At 40.0% G+C, this 18,538-nt stretch overlaps 1 protein-coding gene across 1 annotated transcript; it reads right to left on the bottom strand.

The window, feature by feature from the left end:
• Window positions 1–12,536: 12,536 nt before the first annotated feature.
• On the bottom strand, window positions 12,537–13,843 carry LOC122945295 (hemoglobin subunit alpha-4-like). The gene is made up of 3 exons (XM_044304333.1): window positions 13,746–13,843; window positions 13,051–13,255; window positions 12,537–12,665 (listed from the first exon to the last, which is right to left on the bottom strand). The coding sequence occupies exons 1-3, from the start codon at window positions 13,838–13,840 to the stop codon at window positions 12,537–12,539; spliced, it is 429 nt and encodes a 142-aa protein (XP_044160268.1). The 5' UTR covers window positions 13,841–13,843.
• Between the last annotated feature and the right edge of the window lie 4,695 nt (window positions 13,844–18,538).

The raw sequence follows: 18,538 nt of genomic DNA, 5'->3' as shown, positions 1-18,538 counted from the left end.
GAGGTACATTTCCGAAATAGCCAAGTCCCTGATGTCTCTTTCCTGCAAATCACTCCAAATTCCACTATAGGTGAACAGGAAGATAACACCATATGTGTGTCTCCTGAACGAGTAAAAGATGTCTGTTTGGAAGGGGATGTTCTTACAATCCACCTACACCCAGAAACTACTGACCCTATTGGGTTTAATGGTCATGAACAATTCCTAGTGGGAATGGAAAAGGTGGATGATGAGATGTTCTTCCCAGTACAGGTGAATGACTTAGGAAGAACTAAGAGGGCTAAATTGGATTTGCGCTATGAAAACAGTTATATTAGTAGGGATCTACTAAATCAAGTGGCCAATTCTAAAGTGATTCGATATCCAAATCCACAAGATAATTGGATACATGACTTAGATAATGATTCTGATGATCATAATATAATTGCAAAATGTATATTAACCATTTCTATTGCAGGAAAATCTTCTACTCATTTATTCCTGGTGCTTGATGAACCCAGATATCCTATGTACATTGGCAACGATATTTTACATCGTTTTGCTATCCATGTGGATATAGTGAATTCCACATTGTGGACAAGATTAAAAGGGAATCCTGAAGGTTTTATGGATGAACATGAAGCACTCAAGTCATCCCAGATACTGCCTTATGCAGTCAGTGTATTAGTGCCACGAGATATAATCATCCCTCCAGGTACTAATAATTTCCTGTTACCCATTCAGGTATCAAAAGGCCAAAAATTAAAGAATGGTGATGCATTGATATGCCTGTCAAACAGAATGCAATTATTAGGTATTTCAGTAAATCATACCCCTATGGTGAATTTACAAACCTTTAAAACCCAAATAATTGTGAATAATGGTATGCCAAATGAAGTTCATTTGTCTAAAGACACTATCATTGGTATGGCATTAGATTCAGATTATTATACTTTTGGGTTTCAGAATATAATTATTGGCCTAATACCTGAATCGTATCTAACAGAAGAACAATTGGTTGAACAAACATTTTATTCTTCTCCTGAAGGATTGTTCACCATTAGTTCAGTATATCCTTTTAATCTTGAAGAAGGTACCTGTAAGGTAGAGGAATCCTCTCTTACCTTTGATCATACAATCAATGAGCAGGAAGCCCAGGAATATCATGAGTTTGCTGAAAAAGCAGGTAAGTCAAATCATGACCTCACTGACAGGTTGGAGGAAACCTATGAAATAGGTCAACCAGAAGTTTTTCCAGGGTTTATGGAAATGGTCCAGCAACAAATCTCATTAGCTGATGGATGCTCCAATGACCCAGAGCGACAACAACTAAAGGAAGTTCTCTTAGAATTCAAGGATATCTTTGCTAAAGATTCCTTTGATTGTGGTCTGACTGACATACACATTGCTAGGATTCAGACTGATCCTGAGGCACCTCCCGTTTATATCAAGCAATATCGTCTTCCACTAGCTTGTTACGACTCGCTAGCGGAAATAATCCAAAATCTCAAGGAGAGAGGTATTATAAGACCAGTACACAGTTCTTATAACAATCCTATTCTTGGAATTCTTAAACCGAATGGTCAATGGCGTTTATATGCTGATCTTCGTCAGCTAAATAAACGTGTATATATGTCCGGCTGGCCCGTGCCATATATAGACCAATGCTTGGTACAAATGCAAGGCGCTAGGATCTTTACCACCTTAGATTGCGCTCAGGGATATTGGACCATCAAAGTAAGCCCTGAAGATCAATACAAATTAGCCTTTACTTTTGGTAAAGAACAGTTTGCCTGGACTAGACTACCGTTTGGGTACATAAATTCAGGTCATGAATTTGCTGTATTTTTACATAAGGCTATGCCTGATGCCACAGAAAGAGGAAATTTAACTTATGTAGATGACATTTTGATGAAAAGTACTTCATTTGACCAGCATATTCAAGAAATTAGGCATGTACTGAATCAGTTGAAAGAGGCAGGTGTGAAAATTTCTTTACAGAAAGCCCAGTGGTGTCGAACTAAGGTAAATTTCCTTGGACATGAGGTTACCTGTGAAGGCCTGAATCCCCAGAAGAAAAAGGTGGAGGCTGTTATGAAATCTAAAACGCCTACCAACATTAGTGAATTAAGATCATTTCTGGGTATGATGAATTACTCCCGCAAATTCATTGATAACTATGCTGAGATTAGTAAACCATTGCTGACATTGTTAAAGAAAGGTGTACCCTGGACATGGGGGGAGGATCAGGAACAAGCTATGTCTGAGCTTAAAAGGAGACTCACCCAAGCCCCATGTCTAGCTTATCCCGAGGGGGGTAAACCCTTTTATCTGGAAACTGGTTTTACAAATCTTAGTATTAGTGCTGTCCTATGCCAAAAACAAGATAAATTGCATAAAGTTATAGCTTATGCAAGTAAATCACTGTCACCAGTAGAAATAAAGTTTAGCAACTGTGAAAAAGCTTTACTAGCCACAGTCTGGGCGCTTCAAAACTTTAGAAGTTTTATACAGGGTGAGAAAATCATTGTTGAAACGGCCCATCAACCCCTACAATATCTACAGAGTGATAAAATTAGGGATGGTAACTTGTCTAACAGCAGGATCACTGCTTGGACCTTGTCTTTACAAGGATGGCCGTTGGAAGTTCAGTATAAGCAAAATAAAAAGTGTCCAGTAGCCCAAGGACTTGCTGAACTGCATAATTGCGCTGATAATTCTCAAACGGAAGAACCGATAGATGATTTTCTAGAGGAACAAAAATCTTCCCCTTACAAAGTGTATGAAGACGACTATTGCTCTCTACTCCCCTGTGCGTACATAGATGGTTGTGCTTACCATGCCATTGTAGGGGATGAAAGAAAACTAGTGGCAGGAATTGGAATTACGTGGATAGATGGATGCCCGAGTATTTCAATAGGTTATAGTATTGGTGCTAAGAGTAGCCAGGTAGCCGAATTAGCAGCTGTCTACCAAACCGTTAAAATTGCTATAGAGCACAATATAAAGGAATTCGTCATAGTTACCGATTCAAATTATGTGCGGAACAGCTTTGTAGAATATATGCCCACATGGAAGAGGAGTCATATGTTACGGTCCAATAACAAACCAGTGAAACACGCCAAGTTGTTTTGTGCCATAGATGAGCTAGTCCGACATAATGATCTAACCATTTATTGGAAAAAGACTAAAGGTCATTCCAAAACCCAAAATAAAGATAAAGAGGGTAATGACCTAGCTGACAAACTAGCCAAACAAGGAGCCATAAGTGGTGATCAAGTGAATATAGATCATTTACTAGAGATGATTCCCATTGACGCTATCACTAGACAACAAACTAAGGCCCAAACTGAAAATAGTATAGTTCAGTGGAGCCAAGAATCTTCTAGTGAGGATCTGATTAAAAGCCAGAAGGAAGATCTTATATTGGGAATCTTCTATAAACATATTGAGGATCCTAATAATAATCCCATATCGGAGGATAATTATACCCAAAAAGAAGACCTCCGATTACTTATGAAATCCAAATCCCAATTTAGTATTCAGGATGGGTTATTAATGAGAACCTCTAAAAATGGTATTCAGCAGTGGGTAGTTCCTACTACATTTAGAGGTTTAATGTTACAGCATGCCCATGATGCACCTACAGCTGGTCATCGTGGAGAAAAGATTACATATGAGTCACTACGTGATTATGCCTACTGGCCTCATATGTTAAAGGATGTCCAAAGTTATTGTCAAGGTTGTTCGGTATGTGCGCAATTTCAACCGCAAGGTCCTAAACATCGTGCTCCACTTCAGAAGAAAGGTTTTTCATTACCATGGTCTGACATCCAAATCGATTTTATTGGTCCTGTTACCCGGTCATCCCGAGGAAATAAATACATGTTAACCGTCACTTGTGTGTTTACAAAATGGGTAGAGTGTCTACCGGCCCGCAATAACACAGCCGAGACCTGTGCATTTTTGTTGATTAACCATGTATTTTCCAGATTTGGGTTACCGTTAAGGATTGATTCAGACCGTGGATCACACTTTGTAAGTGAGGTAATGGCGAAGATGTGGAAGATGTTGGGTGTGAAGAGAAAATTACACATTGCCTATCGTCCAGCATCTAGCGGATCCGTTGAGCGCTATAACCAGTCTATTGTCAACATCCTTAAGAAATATGTTAAGGAGTCGGGTAAAGACTGGGATATAAGGTTACCATTAGTACTCATGGCCATTAGAGCTACTCCAAGTACGGCTACCCAGATGTCACCTTTTGAGCTGATGACAGGAAGAAGAATGGTACTTCCTCAACATCTGTTGTATCGCACATCAGATCATAACCTGATCAATGCAGCCACGACACATCAGTATGTGGAGGACCTTCGTAAGTATCTTCAACACGCGTTTGCTTTCGCGCAGAAGAATCTTGAGAAAGCCGCCGTAAGTAACAAAACTTATTATGACTTGAAAACGACCAAAAAGGAATATGAGGTAGGAGATAGAGTGTATCTCTATAACTTTGCCCGGGATCGGGTAAAAGAAAGAAAATTTCTCCCATCATGGAAAGGTCCGTATGATGTAATTGATAAAATATCACCTGTAGTTTATAAGGTGAAAATTAATACCAAAGATGGTTTCATCGAGAAATGGGTCCATGTAAATCAACTGCGAGTATGTCATCCAAGATCAGAACTGAGAATCATAGAAGATGACGCTGAATAAGAGAATGAATAAGGATGCGTTAATCTGATTTCTCTCAGTTCACAGATGTTCCAATTCTGGGGTTTCCATATAAAGCATTTTACATAGCAACGCTAGGGAAACTGTATATCGCAAAAGAAAAAAAATAAATAAATATATATATATACTGTATTCATACTTTCATTTTCCTTTATAGAAAAAGGACGGGCGGAACCAGACGTGATTCCTGGCGATGATGATGACAACAAAGATACAGATATCGTGCAGATGGTGTTGATTCAGGAGGTCCAATTAAAGACGGAACTAATCATCAACCCGAATCTACAGTCGTGCTTCAGATGTCCCAGGATTGTGAATGATGGCTAAGAAGATTATATTTCAGGAATCTTTGCGAAACTGGATCCAAGGACATTCATTGGATGAAGATATCGGATATCACCATTTTAGCTTGGGAAAGGAACCAAATTGGTACATTATGCATGAGAACAAAGTCACAGCAATAATGGCATGATTGGTGCCAAGTTTTGCATTTTTCTCACATGCTAAAACCATTGGACACAGAATTTCTGTGATAATATACTTTTCCAGGATTGACGTTATGATGCGATAAAAGACTCAGATACAATATTGATGAACATGAAAATTCTTCCGACCTTCTCCCAGTTAGGTCTTAAGGGGATCCTTGACTAACGTGGGAAGAAGGGGGGGGATTTGTCAGAACTATTGAGTATGAATAAAGTCCATAATTATAAGGCCTATATAAGTGAATGGACATGAGCCTAAGGGACAACCATTTTGTCTTATTTTAAGGCAGAGTGAATTCAGGATTTTTTTTTTACTCTGAAATTGCTAACCTAAGGTTTACGATATATACCAAAGTGTTTACCTAAGTCTGTTTTGTGAGAAGGAGATGTCCCAAGGTCTAATGAAATGTGATGGCCTAGATAAGACAATGTATTTGAATTCTGATGATTTTAGTAAATAGAAAGACTCTAATCTTTCTTTGTGATTTTTATATTAATCAATATAGGAGTAGATTGATTTTATATAATCAATTTTAATAGGTGTGCTGAATATATAGTATATATATAAGAGTATAGTCCTCATAGATATATTCAATTGTAAGATTAGAAATGAGGTATAAACTCCTCTGTCATGTTTAGAATCTGTCTCAGTGGAACACACGAATTAATTATTTCTTTCCTGGAATGGATGTGGACACAGGTGATCATGAACAAACCCTGTCTCATCCAAGAACAATGAATTGAGATAGCCATATTTGTTTTGATTTAATCAAGTCTGGTCAAAAGACTTAAGGATACACCAGTTAGTTGACCAAGTATAAAACTCATTGTCTCTTAAAGATCTTCTCAAGGTTTTGTCTGAAACCTTAGATTAAATTTTATTGCTAGTATATAAAAAAATAAAAATAAATTAATGCTTCGATTTTTGTATGGAATACTAGTGCCATCTAGTGTTAGGGTAACAAAGATCTAGGGTATATTTTTCCCTAGAGGGAGGTTCTATTAATTATAAAGTGAGGTCACTAGTTAATGATAAAACTTGGCCAAGCCCTTTCTAAGATAGGATAAAAAGATGGTATGGGCTGACAGAAGGGATCGATCTGGCTCTCTCTCTGAACATCATCTTGACCATCTTGCCAGTCATTGGAGGCAGCCATCTTAGAACCATTGAAACTGATTCCTGCTAGCTGACATTTTGGTATAGTATAACCTTACCTATATTTTATAGGATAATTAATTAATATAATACATATCTATAGATATATTCAATTAACCATACTTTGTGTATAGTATCTGTTTTGGAATAAGATTGGGGTGTACCTGCAGCATCATCCTGAAAATTAATCCAATACAGGGAGATTAAAAATATACTAGTGAAAACACGGTATTATCTCCAAGGAACTGAATTCAGTTCTAGACCAGTATGGTTGATAATATATATATATTTATATAGATAAAAGATAAACCAGATTTGGGTTTAATCGGACATTTGTCGGCTGAGAGAAATCAAGTATTAAATTGACTTTTAAAATAAGTGAGGGGTATTATTATAAGAAGGCATAATTGTGTATATATATATATATATGTTCTCAATTATTTTTGTCTTTACCACTATTTTGCATATCATTGAGTGAATTTTATTACCGCCAATTTTATTATATATATGATTTTGCACTATAAATTGTATTAATAAATTACATATATATTTTGTCTGTAACTGGGTTTTGTCTTCAATTCAACGCAGATCACGAGCTTGTTTTAGCTTGATATTTATGATAATAAGTTAGAATCTCCTTTATTGCCGATTTTAATTTATTCACATAAATCATATAGACTGTCAATCGGAGACAGCATAAATATTCCGACAACTCGTCCTATATCACAATCTGTGCCTTGTTGGCATCCTATATACCATATAAGGACTGACATCAAAATACCTGGACAGAGTGAGTCACCCATTAGTACTGTGTGATTAGCGCGGTGGTGGGTACACAATTATCAGGTGATGAGTCAGCGCTGAATATGCCATACAACCATACATATGTATTTTTTGTATTTTTTCTGTTTTCTTTTCACAGAAACCCACTCTGAAGCCCTGCATCTCAGAATTTAACGACCGTGTATAAGCGGTAGATTATATCTGATGCTCACTTCAATTCCTCCTAATAATAATATCGTGCAATATCAATAGGTCCAGTTCGAACTGCTATCTATGCGGTAACAGACATCATCACACTGAGGAGGGTGTGAAATATTCACCGATAGAGTGGCCTCACTATTTGGGCCTCTACTCTCTCAGTGTGATATAATAGGCTATATGCTGCCGATTTGCTGCAGCATTTTCTACACTACATTATCTAATTAAACTGAAAGATCCATTCACCCCCTGATGATCCCACACCGTGGGGGAAACGCGTTGGGGTTTTAGTGTATTGGTTTGGTCCATATATCTGGGTGACCATAAACATCCCTATAACAGGGTGTTTTTTTTATAAAAACACCCTGTGCGTCGTGTACCTTTTGATGTCTACATATCACTAGGGCTGTATACATGGCGCACTAACTCTGTGTTTGTTTTGTCTTGCTGTCCATGGAGGTCTCCCACTGAATAGGCTTTCTCTAACAGCGAGGGCTACATAGGAGCTGTTAGCCTTAGGCTCGAGGACAGGGAGTCCCCACCATTAGGGGCCGTCCCTGGGCGAAGGGTTTAGTATATAGGGTCCATAATAGGGACATTGTCCCCGCCCACAACTAAACCTACATAGCCAGATGTGTGATGGTACCCACCATGGACAACCAGTATGTGTGTTGAGATATTAAATAAAGTAAAATATTTAAGCAACTGTCTTCCCCTATATAATAATCTCTGGTCATGAGAACTATATTGCGTCCCTTGTCCGCCGGCTTCACCACCACATCACCTCTGGAGCTCAGCCATTGAAGAGCTTTGTTCTCCTCAGAACTAATATTAGGCTGTGCTGAGGAATATATGACAGCCCTAAAATCTTTCATGACTTGATGCTGGAATATGTTGATGCTGCTGCCGACGGGCATAGGGGGGCAAAAGGTGGATTTGACTCCACCTCTAAAAGGATCCAAGGGGGCATCACCTGTAGAATCTAGAGCATTGTCACTACCCATGAGGAATTTGAGGCAGGCTAATTCGTCTGTATCAAATCTGGTGGATATATGAAATCCTAGGGGGTCGGCCACTAGGGGTATCTCTCCCTGTGTATGCACAACTTTTTGAGGTGTATCCCTAAACAATTTATGTAGATGGAGTTTGCGGGTGGCCTTGAACAGGTCTAATTCGAATGTGACAACATCAAATTGTTCAGTTAGACTATAACCCAGTCCTTTGCTAAGGACCTTAATGCACCCAGGAGGTAGTACATGGTCTGTGAGGTTAATGACCAAGTTCTCATCGGGCGGTGGGCAGGTGGTTACTTTCACCAGGACACTTGCTTCTTCTCCCTCTCTGACTTTCTGACTCCTTTTCTTCTTGGTCTTTCTGCGACCCCGTCTGATCTTTTTCCTAAAGGGTCACTTGTCTCTCCTTTGGTGCCTACCATAGCTTGATTGGTCTCGTCTGACACGCTGGAGTCGGAATCCGTAGTCCAGTAATCATTATTCTGATAACGGATTGGTCTTTTCTTCTGTTTTCTGAACTTTTTGCCTATGTTCCAGTCAAAAATATGGCCAGACTCGTAGTCTTTTGGAGCAGTATATTGGAGCACTCTATCTGCATATAAAGCTATTGTAATGTTCTGCCATGCCAACCATTTTCTCCAGTCTCAGAAACTTCTAACAGCTTTAAAAATTTAGCTATAGTGACCCATTCTTGTATTGCGCGCGCATTACGCGCATATTACATTGCCGATTTTCCCAATCAAGACCATATTCTCGAATTCTCGAATTCGCTAATATATGATTAATATTCTACCAAATATTCACGAAATATCGCGACTTTAAATGTTGCCCCTGCCGCTCATCACTACAAAACGGATCACTTTTGCCCTAATGCATTCTGAATGGAAAAGGATCCACTCAGAATACATCAGTTTGCCTCCATTCAGTCACCATTCTGCTCTGGAGGCGGACACCAAAACGCTGCCTGCAGCGTTTTGCTGTCCGCCTGATGAAGCAGAGCCAAACGGATCCGTCCTGACACACAATGGAAGGCAATAGGGATGGATTCGTTTTCATTGGCAAAATAGAAAATGGATCCGTCACCCATTGACTTTCAATTGTGTTCAAGATGGATCTGTCATGGCTATAGAAGACATAATCATGACAGATGCATGCGGTTGTATTATTGTAAGGAAAGCGTTTTTGCAGATCCATGACGGATCTGATGATGTGTAAAAGTAGCCTAAACTGTTCACAGTAAGGTCTCATGCACGCAACTGTTCAGTTTTTTGCGTTCCGCAAATTGCGTATCCGCAAAACACGGAAGCTGCTCGTGTGCCTTCCGCAATTTCCGGAACTGAACAGGCGGCCCATTGTAGAAATGCCCATTCAAAATGGACAAGAATAGGACATGTTATATTTTTTTTGCGGGGCCACGCAACAGAGCAACGGATGCGGACAGCACACGGAGAGCTGTCCGCATCTTTTCCGGCCCCATTGAAGTGAATGGGTCCGCACCCGAGCCGCAAAGACTGCGGCTCGGATGTGGACCTCAACAACGGTGTTGTGCACGATGCCTAACAGTAATTTTGACCAGGGGTGCCCAAAAAAAAGAATATTCGTATTACGAATATAGCACTATATTCTACATATTCGACAATTCTACCAAGCCAACCCAATAGGAAAGTTGCTTAACGCTCTTACGTGATTTTTAATTGACGATTTTTGGCATAAGATAAACTCTATTAAATAATGAAGACTATTCTAATTCAGTACTGACTAAGCTAAAAAGCCGGCCAGTAATGGACCATTCATTACTTGTGGGCCAATCTGAGAAGGCTAAAATATCTTAGTCAGTACTGACTTTAATAGTTTATTTTCTGCCAAAAATTCATATAAAAATAGATATTCGACAATTCTAACAAGCCAACCCAATAAAGGTGCTTAGCCCCCTTACACGATTCGATTAATGCGCATATTTAATTGCTGATTTTTCGCATAAGATAAACTATATTAAGATATTTTACCCTTCTCACATTGGCCCACAAGAAAAAAGTTGGCCGATAATGGATGTTACTTGTGGGCCAATGTGAGAAGGCTAAAATATCTTGGTACTTGATAATTATTGCCCCAAATCATTAATATCTACTACAACAACATAAAAAGTATGTATTGCGTAACGCTTTATCTGCATAAAAATACACTTAAATAACAAGCATGTGATATGTAATACAGTGCTGTAATGTTGAATTACTTACAGTGATCAGGATATCTTCCTCGACTTGTGTGAAATTACTTCCGACCATTTTTTCTTGTCCACTTCCGAACCGAATGTATGAAAACACTCCCAAGACTAAGCCACACCCATATGTGCGCATGAGCACACGAATATCTCAATGACAATTTTTCGCAAAAGAATAGCATTGAACGAATATAATGAAGTCTCGAATTAGCGAATATATCACGAATATTTAGCAAAATATTTGTGAAATATCGTGAATTCGAATATGGCTCATCACTAATGTTAAACATAAAAATGTGGTTTCATTTTCTGATGATACATTCCCTTTAAGGGCATCTGGCAGGTAGCCCTTATACACTCAGCAGCAACATGTAGGTTCAATGGGAGTGACAGAACTGAAGCTAGGATTGTTTATATATTTTTTACAGTATAGACAACCCTGAGATTAACCCCCTGGAATGCAGACTGATCCAGTTTCCTTATGTTGGTACATTGTAGCAAACGATCAAGCCAAGACACAAATGTGCGATGCTAGTGTTTACTAGCCTAAAACGGCTATAGTTGTAGCTACAGTACAGCTGTGAGAAGCACCGGGTCTGTAAATGCTGAAGGAAGGGTAAATTAAAGGAATGTGTCACCAAAAAATGTAATCTGCCAGTTAAAACCAGATAGCCACACATATCCTTTTTTCTAATCTGTTTTTATTTTTTGTTTGCAGATTTTTTAAATTCTATTTTCTGAACATGATTATGGGGGCGGCCATCTTGCCTGAGCTGTTCTTAATAACATTAAAGAATTCCTTTACGGCAGCCCCATGGGCCATAGACACAATGGTAAGGGGGGGCCCTTATTGACTTCTATGGGCAAGTTTTCTAGGCATGTTCTGTGACCTGTGCAGAGGTCATTGTACAAGGAAAGAATAGATTTGACAATCACCTATTGTTCATCCTGTCTTGTCTGTTATTCTAATCCTACCTGTAATGATATCACCTGTGTATAGATAAGCAGGTAACTGCAATAAAGTGATCTGTACAGTCCAAGAAGTGGTGCCTATTATTAGGCTTAGTGCTCAGTGTTTAAATATAGATATTGACATGGAAAATTAGAAATAACATCATCAAGAATTCTTTAAAAATATGTTTTACATAAAAACCTAATTTAAACAACAAGTCATTTTCTAATGAAATGATTCATTTAAGGTCTGCTCACATCTCATTATTGCTTCCTTCAAAGGTATATTTCAGGAGTATTTCCTGACATACCGTATATCTTAAACAGAATCCACCAAAGTATGCCACTATATAGGAATAAAGTTGCACAAGTCAGCTATTGACTCCCATTTTTAAAGGGATTATCCAAGACTAAAAAATGCCCCCAATATGCCAGGCCCCTGTGACGGATCAGAGTGGGGGTAACTCTAATCCGTGGGATGTCAATATGAAAGATAGCTGCTAGGCCAGGACAGGAATCAGGGAGCAGGTCACTGGCTATATGGGGGCCTAGGGATAGGTTTGGCATATGTATACCAAATGTGTTCGCATTAAGTGTGAAAAGAGCTTAAAGCCTCTATCACATGTCTGTGGGTCAGTAGAAAAACAATTGAGAATTGCTCCACTAACGGCCACTATGCTGACCTAACTCTGTTGTTTTCACTGACCATTGGTAGGAGGTGCTCTGGAAATCCCTTTTTTTATCCTAGCAGTGTAGGCGAAATATGGATGACACACACTGAGGGAAAAACCAGACACATAGACCAAACATGGATTCTTCACGGACATATTTAGGATGAAATACTGACAATCTTGTATCTGAATACATCATTAACATGGATGTGTGAAGGAGGTTGTTATGATGACCTCCCTATTAGACCTCTGTGTTATACAGTATATTATAATTATAATAGATTAAAGCGCAAAAAACAAATTTGAATTCAGATATTTTATTTAGAAGAAAATTGATAATTGAACCATTTATCTGTATTTGGAGGTGAGAACATGAGACACTACTGCAAGGAACTTGTCAAAAGCAGCATGGGTGGTGGCGTCAAAGTCAGCGGAGAAGTGAGATGCCAGGACGACCAGGATGGAGTGAGACAGCAGCTGTAACAGAAACATAATTATTATAATCCAACAAACCATCCTATTACTGTACATGTATTACAATAACTCACTGTGCAAGGCTTAGACCTCACTGGAGATGGCTGATAATATGACAGATTGGTTTTGAATATGAAATTCTAATGGCTCCCTTTGTCTTATAATGGGTCTGTAAGGTTTCCATTTTTGTTTGCTATTCTTTCTGTTAGAGAAGATTCAAATCTGACAGAATGAAACATGTATGCTAGTGTGAACAGAGCCTAATCTCCAGCCAAGAATTACTGAAAATATAATGATTTTGGAACAATAACTCATCCAGGAATAATAACATTCCTGATATCTTCATCACCATTTTTTGCATCTTATTTGTAAAGTGATTGAGTCTTACTTTGAAGTTTCCGGGGTCCACTCTCAGGTTATAGGCATGCAGGTCGCTCAGTTTGGACAAGGATCCCTCCAAGTTGTCCAGATGTTTGCCAGCCTCTGCAAGAGCACCCAAGACCTTGCCTCCATGTGTCTGGAGATCAGTAGATCCATGGCTCAGGTCAAAGTGGCTGAAGTAAGTCTTGGTCTGAGGGAAGCCCAGGAACAGCCTGAGATTAAAGAGAAATAAAGTCAAATGAAACTGAACATGTACTGGTCTGTTAACAGTTGCAAGCATAGCCATTACTATCACTTGACTCATAGAGCAATATAACTCTATCTGTATTATGTTTTGATACATTGATTTGTATTATTGCTATGTTATTTTGAAGGTACATTGTATTTCCTATATAATGAAAGCTAAATCCAGAATCATGTTAGTTCCTATCACCAGAGATCAGTACATTGTGGGAATGGAGCTAAGGCACTGCCAGTGCTAAAGCAACAAAAATTGTGGAAGCACGAATGGAGAAAACTATACTGGGAAATGCAACTGAAAGCAAAACTACCATTTAAATAGCCATAATTGTAAGAATACAGTGGCCATACCACTAATAGCAGTAATGGCTCTATGGTAATGTATACTCAGGATACAGCCCAATATTCTGTCACCCAACACACCCATAAAGCCATTTACTTTTAAGAAAATTATATAATTACCTTTCCAAAGCTTCAGCACCGAGAGCGCTCACATTTCCGGAGACTTTGCCCAAGATGGACACAATTGCAGCCTTCTCAGTGTCAGTGAAAGTCATCTTGCTTGTGTATAGTTGCAGTGAGCTGCAGGTTAAGGTTTGGGAGGTCTGTGCTGTGTCTCAGGTCACTTGGATTTTATAGAGGAAGGGTCAGCAGAAATGGACACTTGTCTAAGACCATTGGTCATTTAGGAGATACACCCAAACACATCTTCTTTGCATATCTTGTTTAGAAATTGCTGCCTATGTATAATATTGTGCAATGGTATTACTTAGCTTTTTTGTTGTATACTTACATGTATAAATCTAACTATATATGTTCTATGGCTAAATAGCATTTCTACTTAAATAATGACAATTTGAGTTGTCAATTTCTATCGAGTTACTTCATGTGTTTTTTTTTTCTTCCATTACTAACATGACATCCCTATAGTAGGTGACATCCAGCTTTCTGAGCCTCCTGGATGAAATAATACTGGATGTCACTACTTAGCAATGGTGGGTGTTTATGTCAGTAGGGGCGAATTGTGTGTTACTTTGTACAGTTAAAGGGGTTTCTGAAAGTTCACTATTGATCACCTTTGGGATAGGTCATCAATATCAGATTGGCAAGGGATAAAGTCCAGAAATCCGGGCACTGCCACTATATAGTGTATGGAACTGTAGTGTTTCGGTGCCTGGGAGAACAGCTCCTAAAAATAACTGATCGGTGGAGCTGTTCTCCCATCCCTATCAATCTGATGTTGATGATCTGTCTTCAAGAGTTATGACTTAAATTCCACCCCTACTCCACTGGACCTTTGAAGGGAAGCATACTTACTGGTTACCCGTTGCTAGCCTTCACTGCACTTTGGTCCCCCCATGTAAACATCCAGTACAGATGGGTTCAGGTGCACGGCTGCAGCTATGACTAGCCTCACGGTGACATGTCCCCAAGTACTCAATGTTTAGTTTGAGACAGCACACCAGATGATCTTCAGAAAATGTATACTTTTATTGATTTTTCAACATCAGTGGTACATATTATAGCTTCATTAAGCCGTGTGAGACAAATGACGGGTTTCACGGCGTACATGTTTACAAGCTATAATATGTACCACTGATGTTGAAAAATCAATAAAAGTATACATTTTCTGAAGATCATCTGGTGTGCTGTCTCAAACTAAACCTTGAGTACTTGTTCAGATTTCTGGGGTGGAAGAGATCATTCTGGGACGTGCACCCACGTAAGCCCCATGAGTGCACCCCCATGGATGAGTGCTGTAGTCGTACCTCTGTCTACATGTCCCCAAGTGGCATGTGACCCAGCAGTAAAATGCCTCTTAGGGACACATCACATCACCCCTCTAGGTCATTCCTCCTGGCTCAGGTGATACTACATGATCAGCTCCACTACATATTCAACTTTACTTCATCATCAGCTCTGCAAAGTCAATTCTGCCACCCCATCATCTCTGCTACATCAGAAGGTCCACTACACCATCAGCACTAGAACATCAGCACTGCTACATATTTAGTTTTGTAATGCCATTGGCTCTGCACCCTCATCACCTCTACTACACCATCGACTCTAATACACATCTAGAGGGGGTCCGCAATACATGGGCACCAGCCACGTACACCCCGCATCATGCAATCCGGAAGGTCGGTGCAGAACGGACGCATGGAACCCCATGGAAGTACCTCAAAGTTTCTGCCCGGAATGGGTCCGCGTCTGCACGCCGTGGCCGGATGGTCGGTGCCCGTGCATTGAATTTGCGGACTGCAGCATGGGCCCAGATGGAAAACGTTTGTGTGCGTGAGGCCTTGCTCTGAAATTCTGCACCACATGGCTGCATATAGAGAGCTGATGTCTCTATAGTATGGAGCCAGGGGGACTCCACGTCCCTTTGTAACACCTCCATGCCTACTGATCTGTTTATGCAGGAGACATTAGTATAGAAAAATGCCCTTTCTTTCCAAACAAGAGAAAAACAACATAGAGAGGCAGCACCTCGTGCAAAATACCATTGGGTGAAGTAATGATCAAGATATAGGTAAGTATTGTACTCACTTGTATTGTGATAGTCACAGCAGGTATACAAGAGTGATCTTTTTCTCGGCCGTGTCATGGCTGGTGCTCCTCCTTGCTGATACCCACGTCCTCAGGCCGGTTGCGTTAGTAAATCACCGGTGGAATCCGGGTAAGGCTACATGCACACAACCGTTGTTTTGATCCGCATCCAAGCCACAGTTTTTGCGGCTTGGATGCGGACCCAGTCACTTCAATGGGACCGCAAAAGATGCAGACAGCACGCCGTTGCTCCGCATCCGTTGCTCCGCATCCGTTGCTCCGCATCCGTTGCTCCATTCTGTGGTCCGCAATAAAATATAACCTGTCCTATTCTTGTCTGTTTTGCGGACAAGAATAGGCACTTATATTAATGGCTGTACATGCCGTTCCGCAAATTGCGGAAGGCACACGGACGCCATCCGTGTTTTGCGGATCCGCAATTTGCGGACCGCAAAACACGCAACAGTCGTGTGCATGTAGCCTAAGGCTGAGTTCACATCACTGTTTAGCTTTCCGTTCTTCTGATCCATCAGGGGGGAAAAAAACATCCTGTAAAAAAAAAAAAAATAGACTGTTGCCTCTGTTTCCGTTTGAGATCCGTTTTTTTTTTTTGGGCAGAAAAAAGTACTGCATGCTAGATTTTTTTCCCATCTAAAAAAAGGGATCTTAGACTGAAATTGCTCAAACGGATGATGCAACAGGATCTGTTTTATTTTTTAATTTTTTTACAGGATCCCGCTTTTTGATGGATCAGAAGAACAGAAAGCTAAATGGTGATGTGAACCTAAGTAGTGAAGAAAAAAGGACTTCAAACTGAATAGCACTGCCAGGTGCAGCACTGCTGTCACAAATGGAGATGTTGCAAATATTCTGTTTTTAAACATAAATCTTTTCGGAGGCAAATCGCCTCTTCATCAAGTAAAATAATACATCATTTGTAGGAAGGGGGCAGTTCACCTGTGAAATGCACTGTATTTAAAAAAAGATCTCCATCTGTGACCGCAGTGCTTCATCTGACAGCAACGTTTGGTTTGAAGTCTTCCTTTTTTTTAATCTTCACTTCTTACCTTTCTTTCCAAACGTTACAGTATTTTAGGGTACAGTATTTATCCCGGTTGCAGGAACACACCAGGCCTGTAATCCTAGCCTACGGTTTCTTCCCTCTTCCCTTGTAACATGGTAACAGTTTATAACAGGCCAGCTCAGCCTGTTATCCTGCAAGTTCATCCAGAGAAAGGCAAAAAAAAAAAAAAACTGTGAGGTAGAAGCCAATTTTCCTCACTTTAGGGGAAAAGAATTCCTTCCCGACTCCAATCAGGCAATCAGAATAACTCCCTGGATCAACGACCCCTCTCTAGTAGCTATAGCCTGTAATATTATTACGCACCAGAAATACATCCAGGCCCCTCTTGAATTCCTTTATTGTACTCACCATCACCACCTCCTCAGGCAGAGAGTTCCATAGTCTCACTGCTCTTACCGTAAAGAATCCTTTTCTATGTTTGTGTACAAACCTTCTTTCCTCCAGACGCAGAGGATGTCCCCTCGTCACAGTCCTGGGGATAAATAGCTGATGGGATAGATCTCTGTACTGACCCCTGATATATTTATACATAGTAATTAGATCTCCCCTCAGTCGTCTTTGAATAACCCTAATTTTAATAATCTTTCAGGGTACTGTAGTTGCCCCATTCCAGTTATTACTTTAGTTGCCCTCTTCTGAACCCTCCCCAGCAGGCATGGGATTCAGCCAGTTCCCTCAGGTTCTCCAGATCCGGTTGTTAAAGGGCTTCTGTCACCCCACTAAACTGATGTTTTTTTTTTGTGTACTTATAATCCCTATCCTGCCATATTGCTATACCTTATGTTATTAATAATTTTCGTTCAGTAGATTTAGCAAAAAACTTACTTTTATGATATGCTAATTACCGTTCTACCAGCAAGTAGGGCGTCTACTTGCTGGTAGCAGCCGCAGAAAACCGCCCCCTCCTCTTGTTGATTAACAGGGCCAGCCGCGATCTCCTCCTCCGGCTGGCCCTGTCAGCATTTCAAAAATCGTGCGCCTTCTCTTTCGGTGACGTTATCGGTGCAGGCGCACTGAGGGAGTGCTGAGGAGGCGAGCCTCCTTATCTCAGAGCGCCTGCGCCGAATCAACACAGGCACGCAATTGTTTAAATGCTGACAGGTGGGCAGGGTCCTCTCCCCCTCTGTACCAGTCTGTTACTAGTTTCTTGTAATTTTCTATTATGTATGTAAACCCCTCTTGATGTACAGCTCTATGGAATTAATGGCACTCTCAAATAAATAATAATGATCCTATGGAAACTGGTCTATAGCTTCAGTTTAGACCACATTTATGTCATTGTCCGTTAATTATCTTCCAGATTAATGTTCCCTATATGTCCTATGTTCCTTGGTTGACGTTGGTTGAACATTTCATGCCTGTGTGGTTAGACTGGTAATTTTCACTTAAAGCTTACAGTGGACGATAGTGTATGCACTAAAACCTGCAATGCAATTCCTTCATTCACAGATTGTATATAATTTAACAGAAATGGCTAATAATCAGTTTTCTAGAGGTCAGTATAGCTCTGATAACAAAATGCTGTACTGTTAAAGTGATGAGTGTGCAATGGAGGAATTAGGGCGGAGATGTGTGGCTTAGGCCTGTTTATTGAATGTCAGCGTCTGTGGTACCAGGGTGT

Source organism: Bufo gargarizans, chromosome 8, assembly GCF_014858855.1.
Source record: "Bufo gargarizans isolate SCDJY-AF-19 chromosome 8, ASM1485885v1, whole genome shotgun sequence".
Taxonomy (NCBI): Eukaryota; Metazoa; Chordata; class Amphibia; order Anura; family Bufonidae; genus Bufo; species Bufo gargarizans.
The sequence above is the reverse complement of the archived record's forward strand: the minus strand, read 5'-3'. Positions and strand labels throughout refer to the sequence as shown.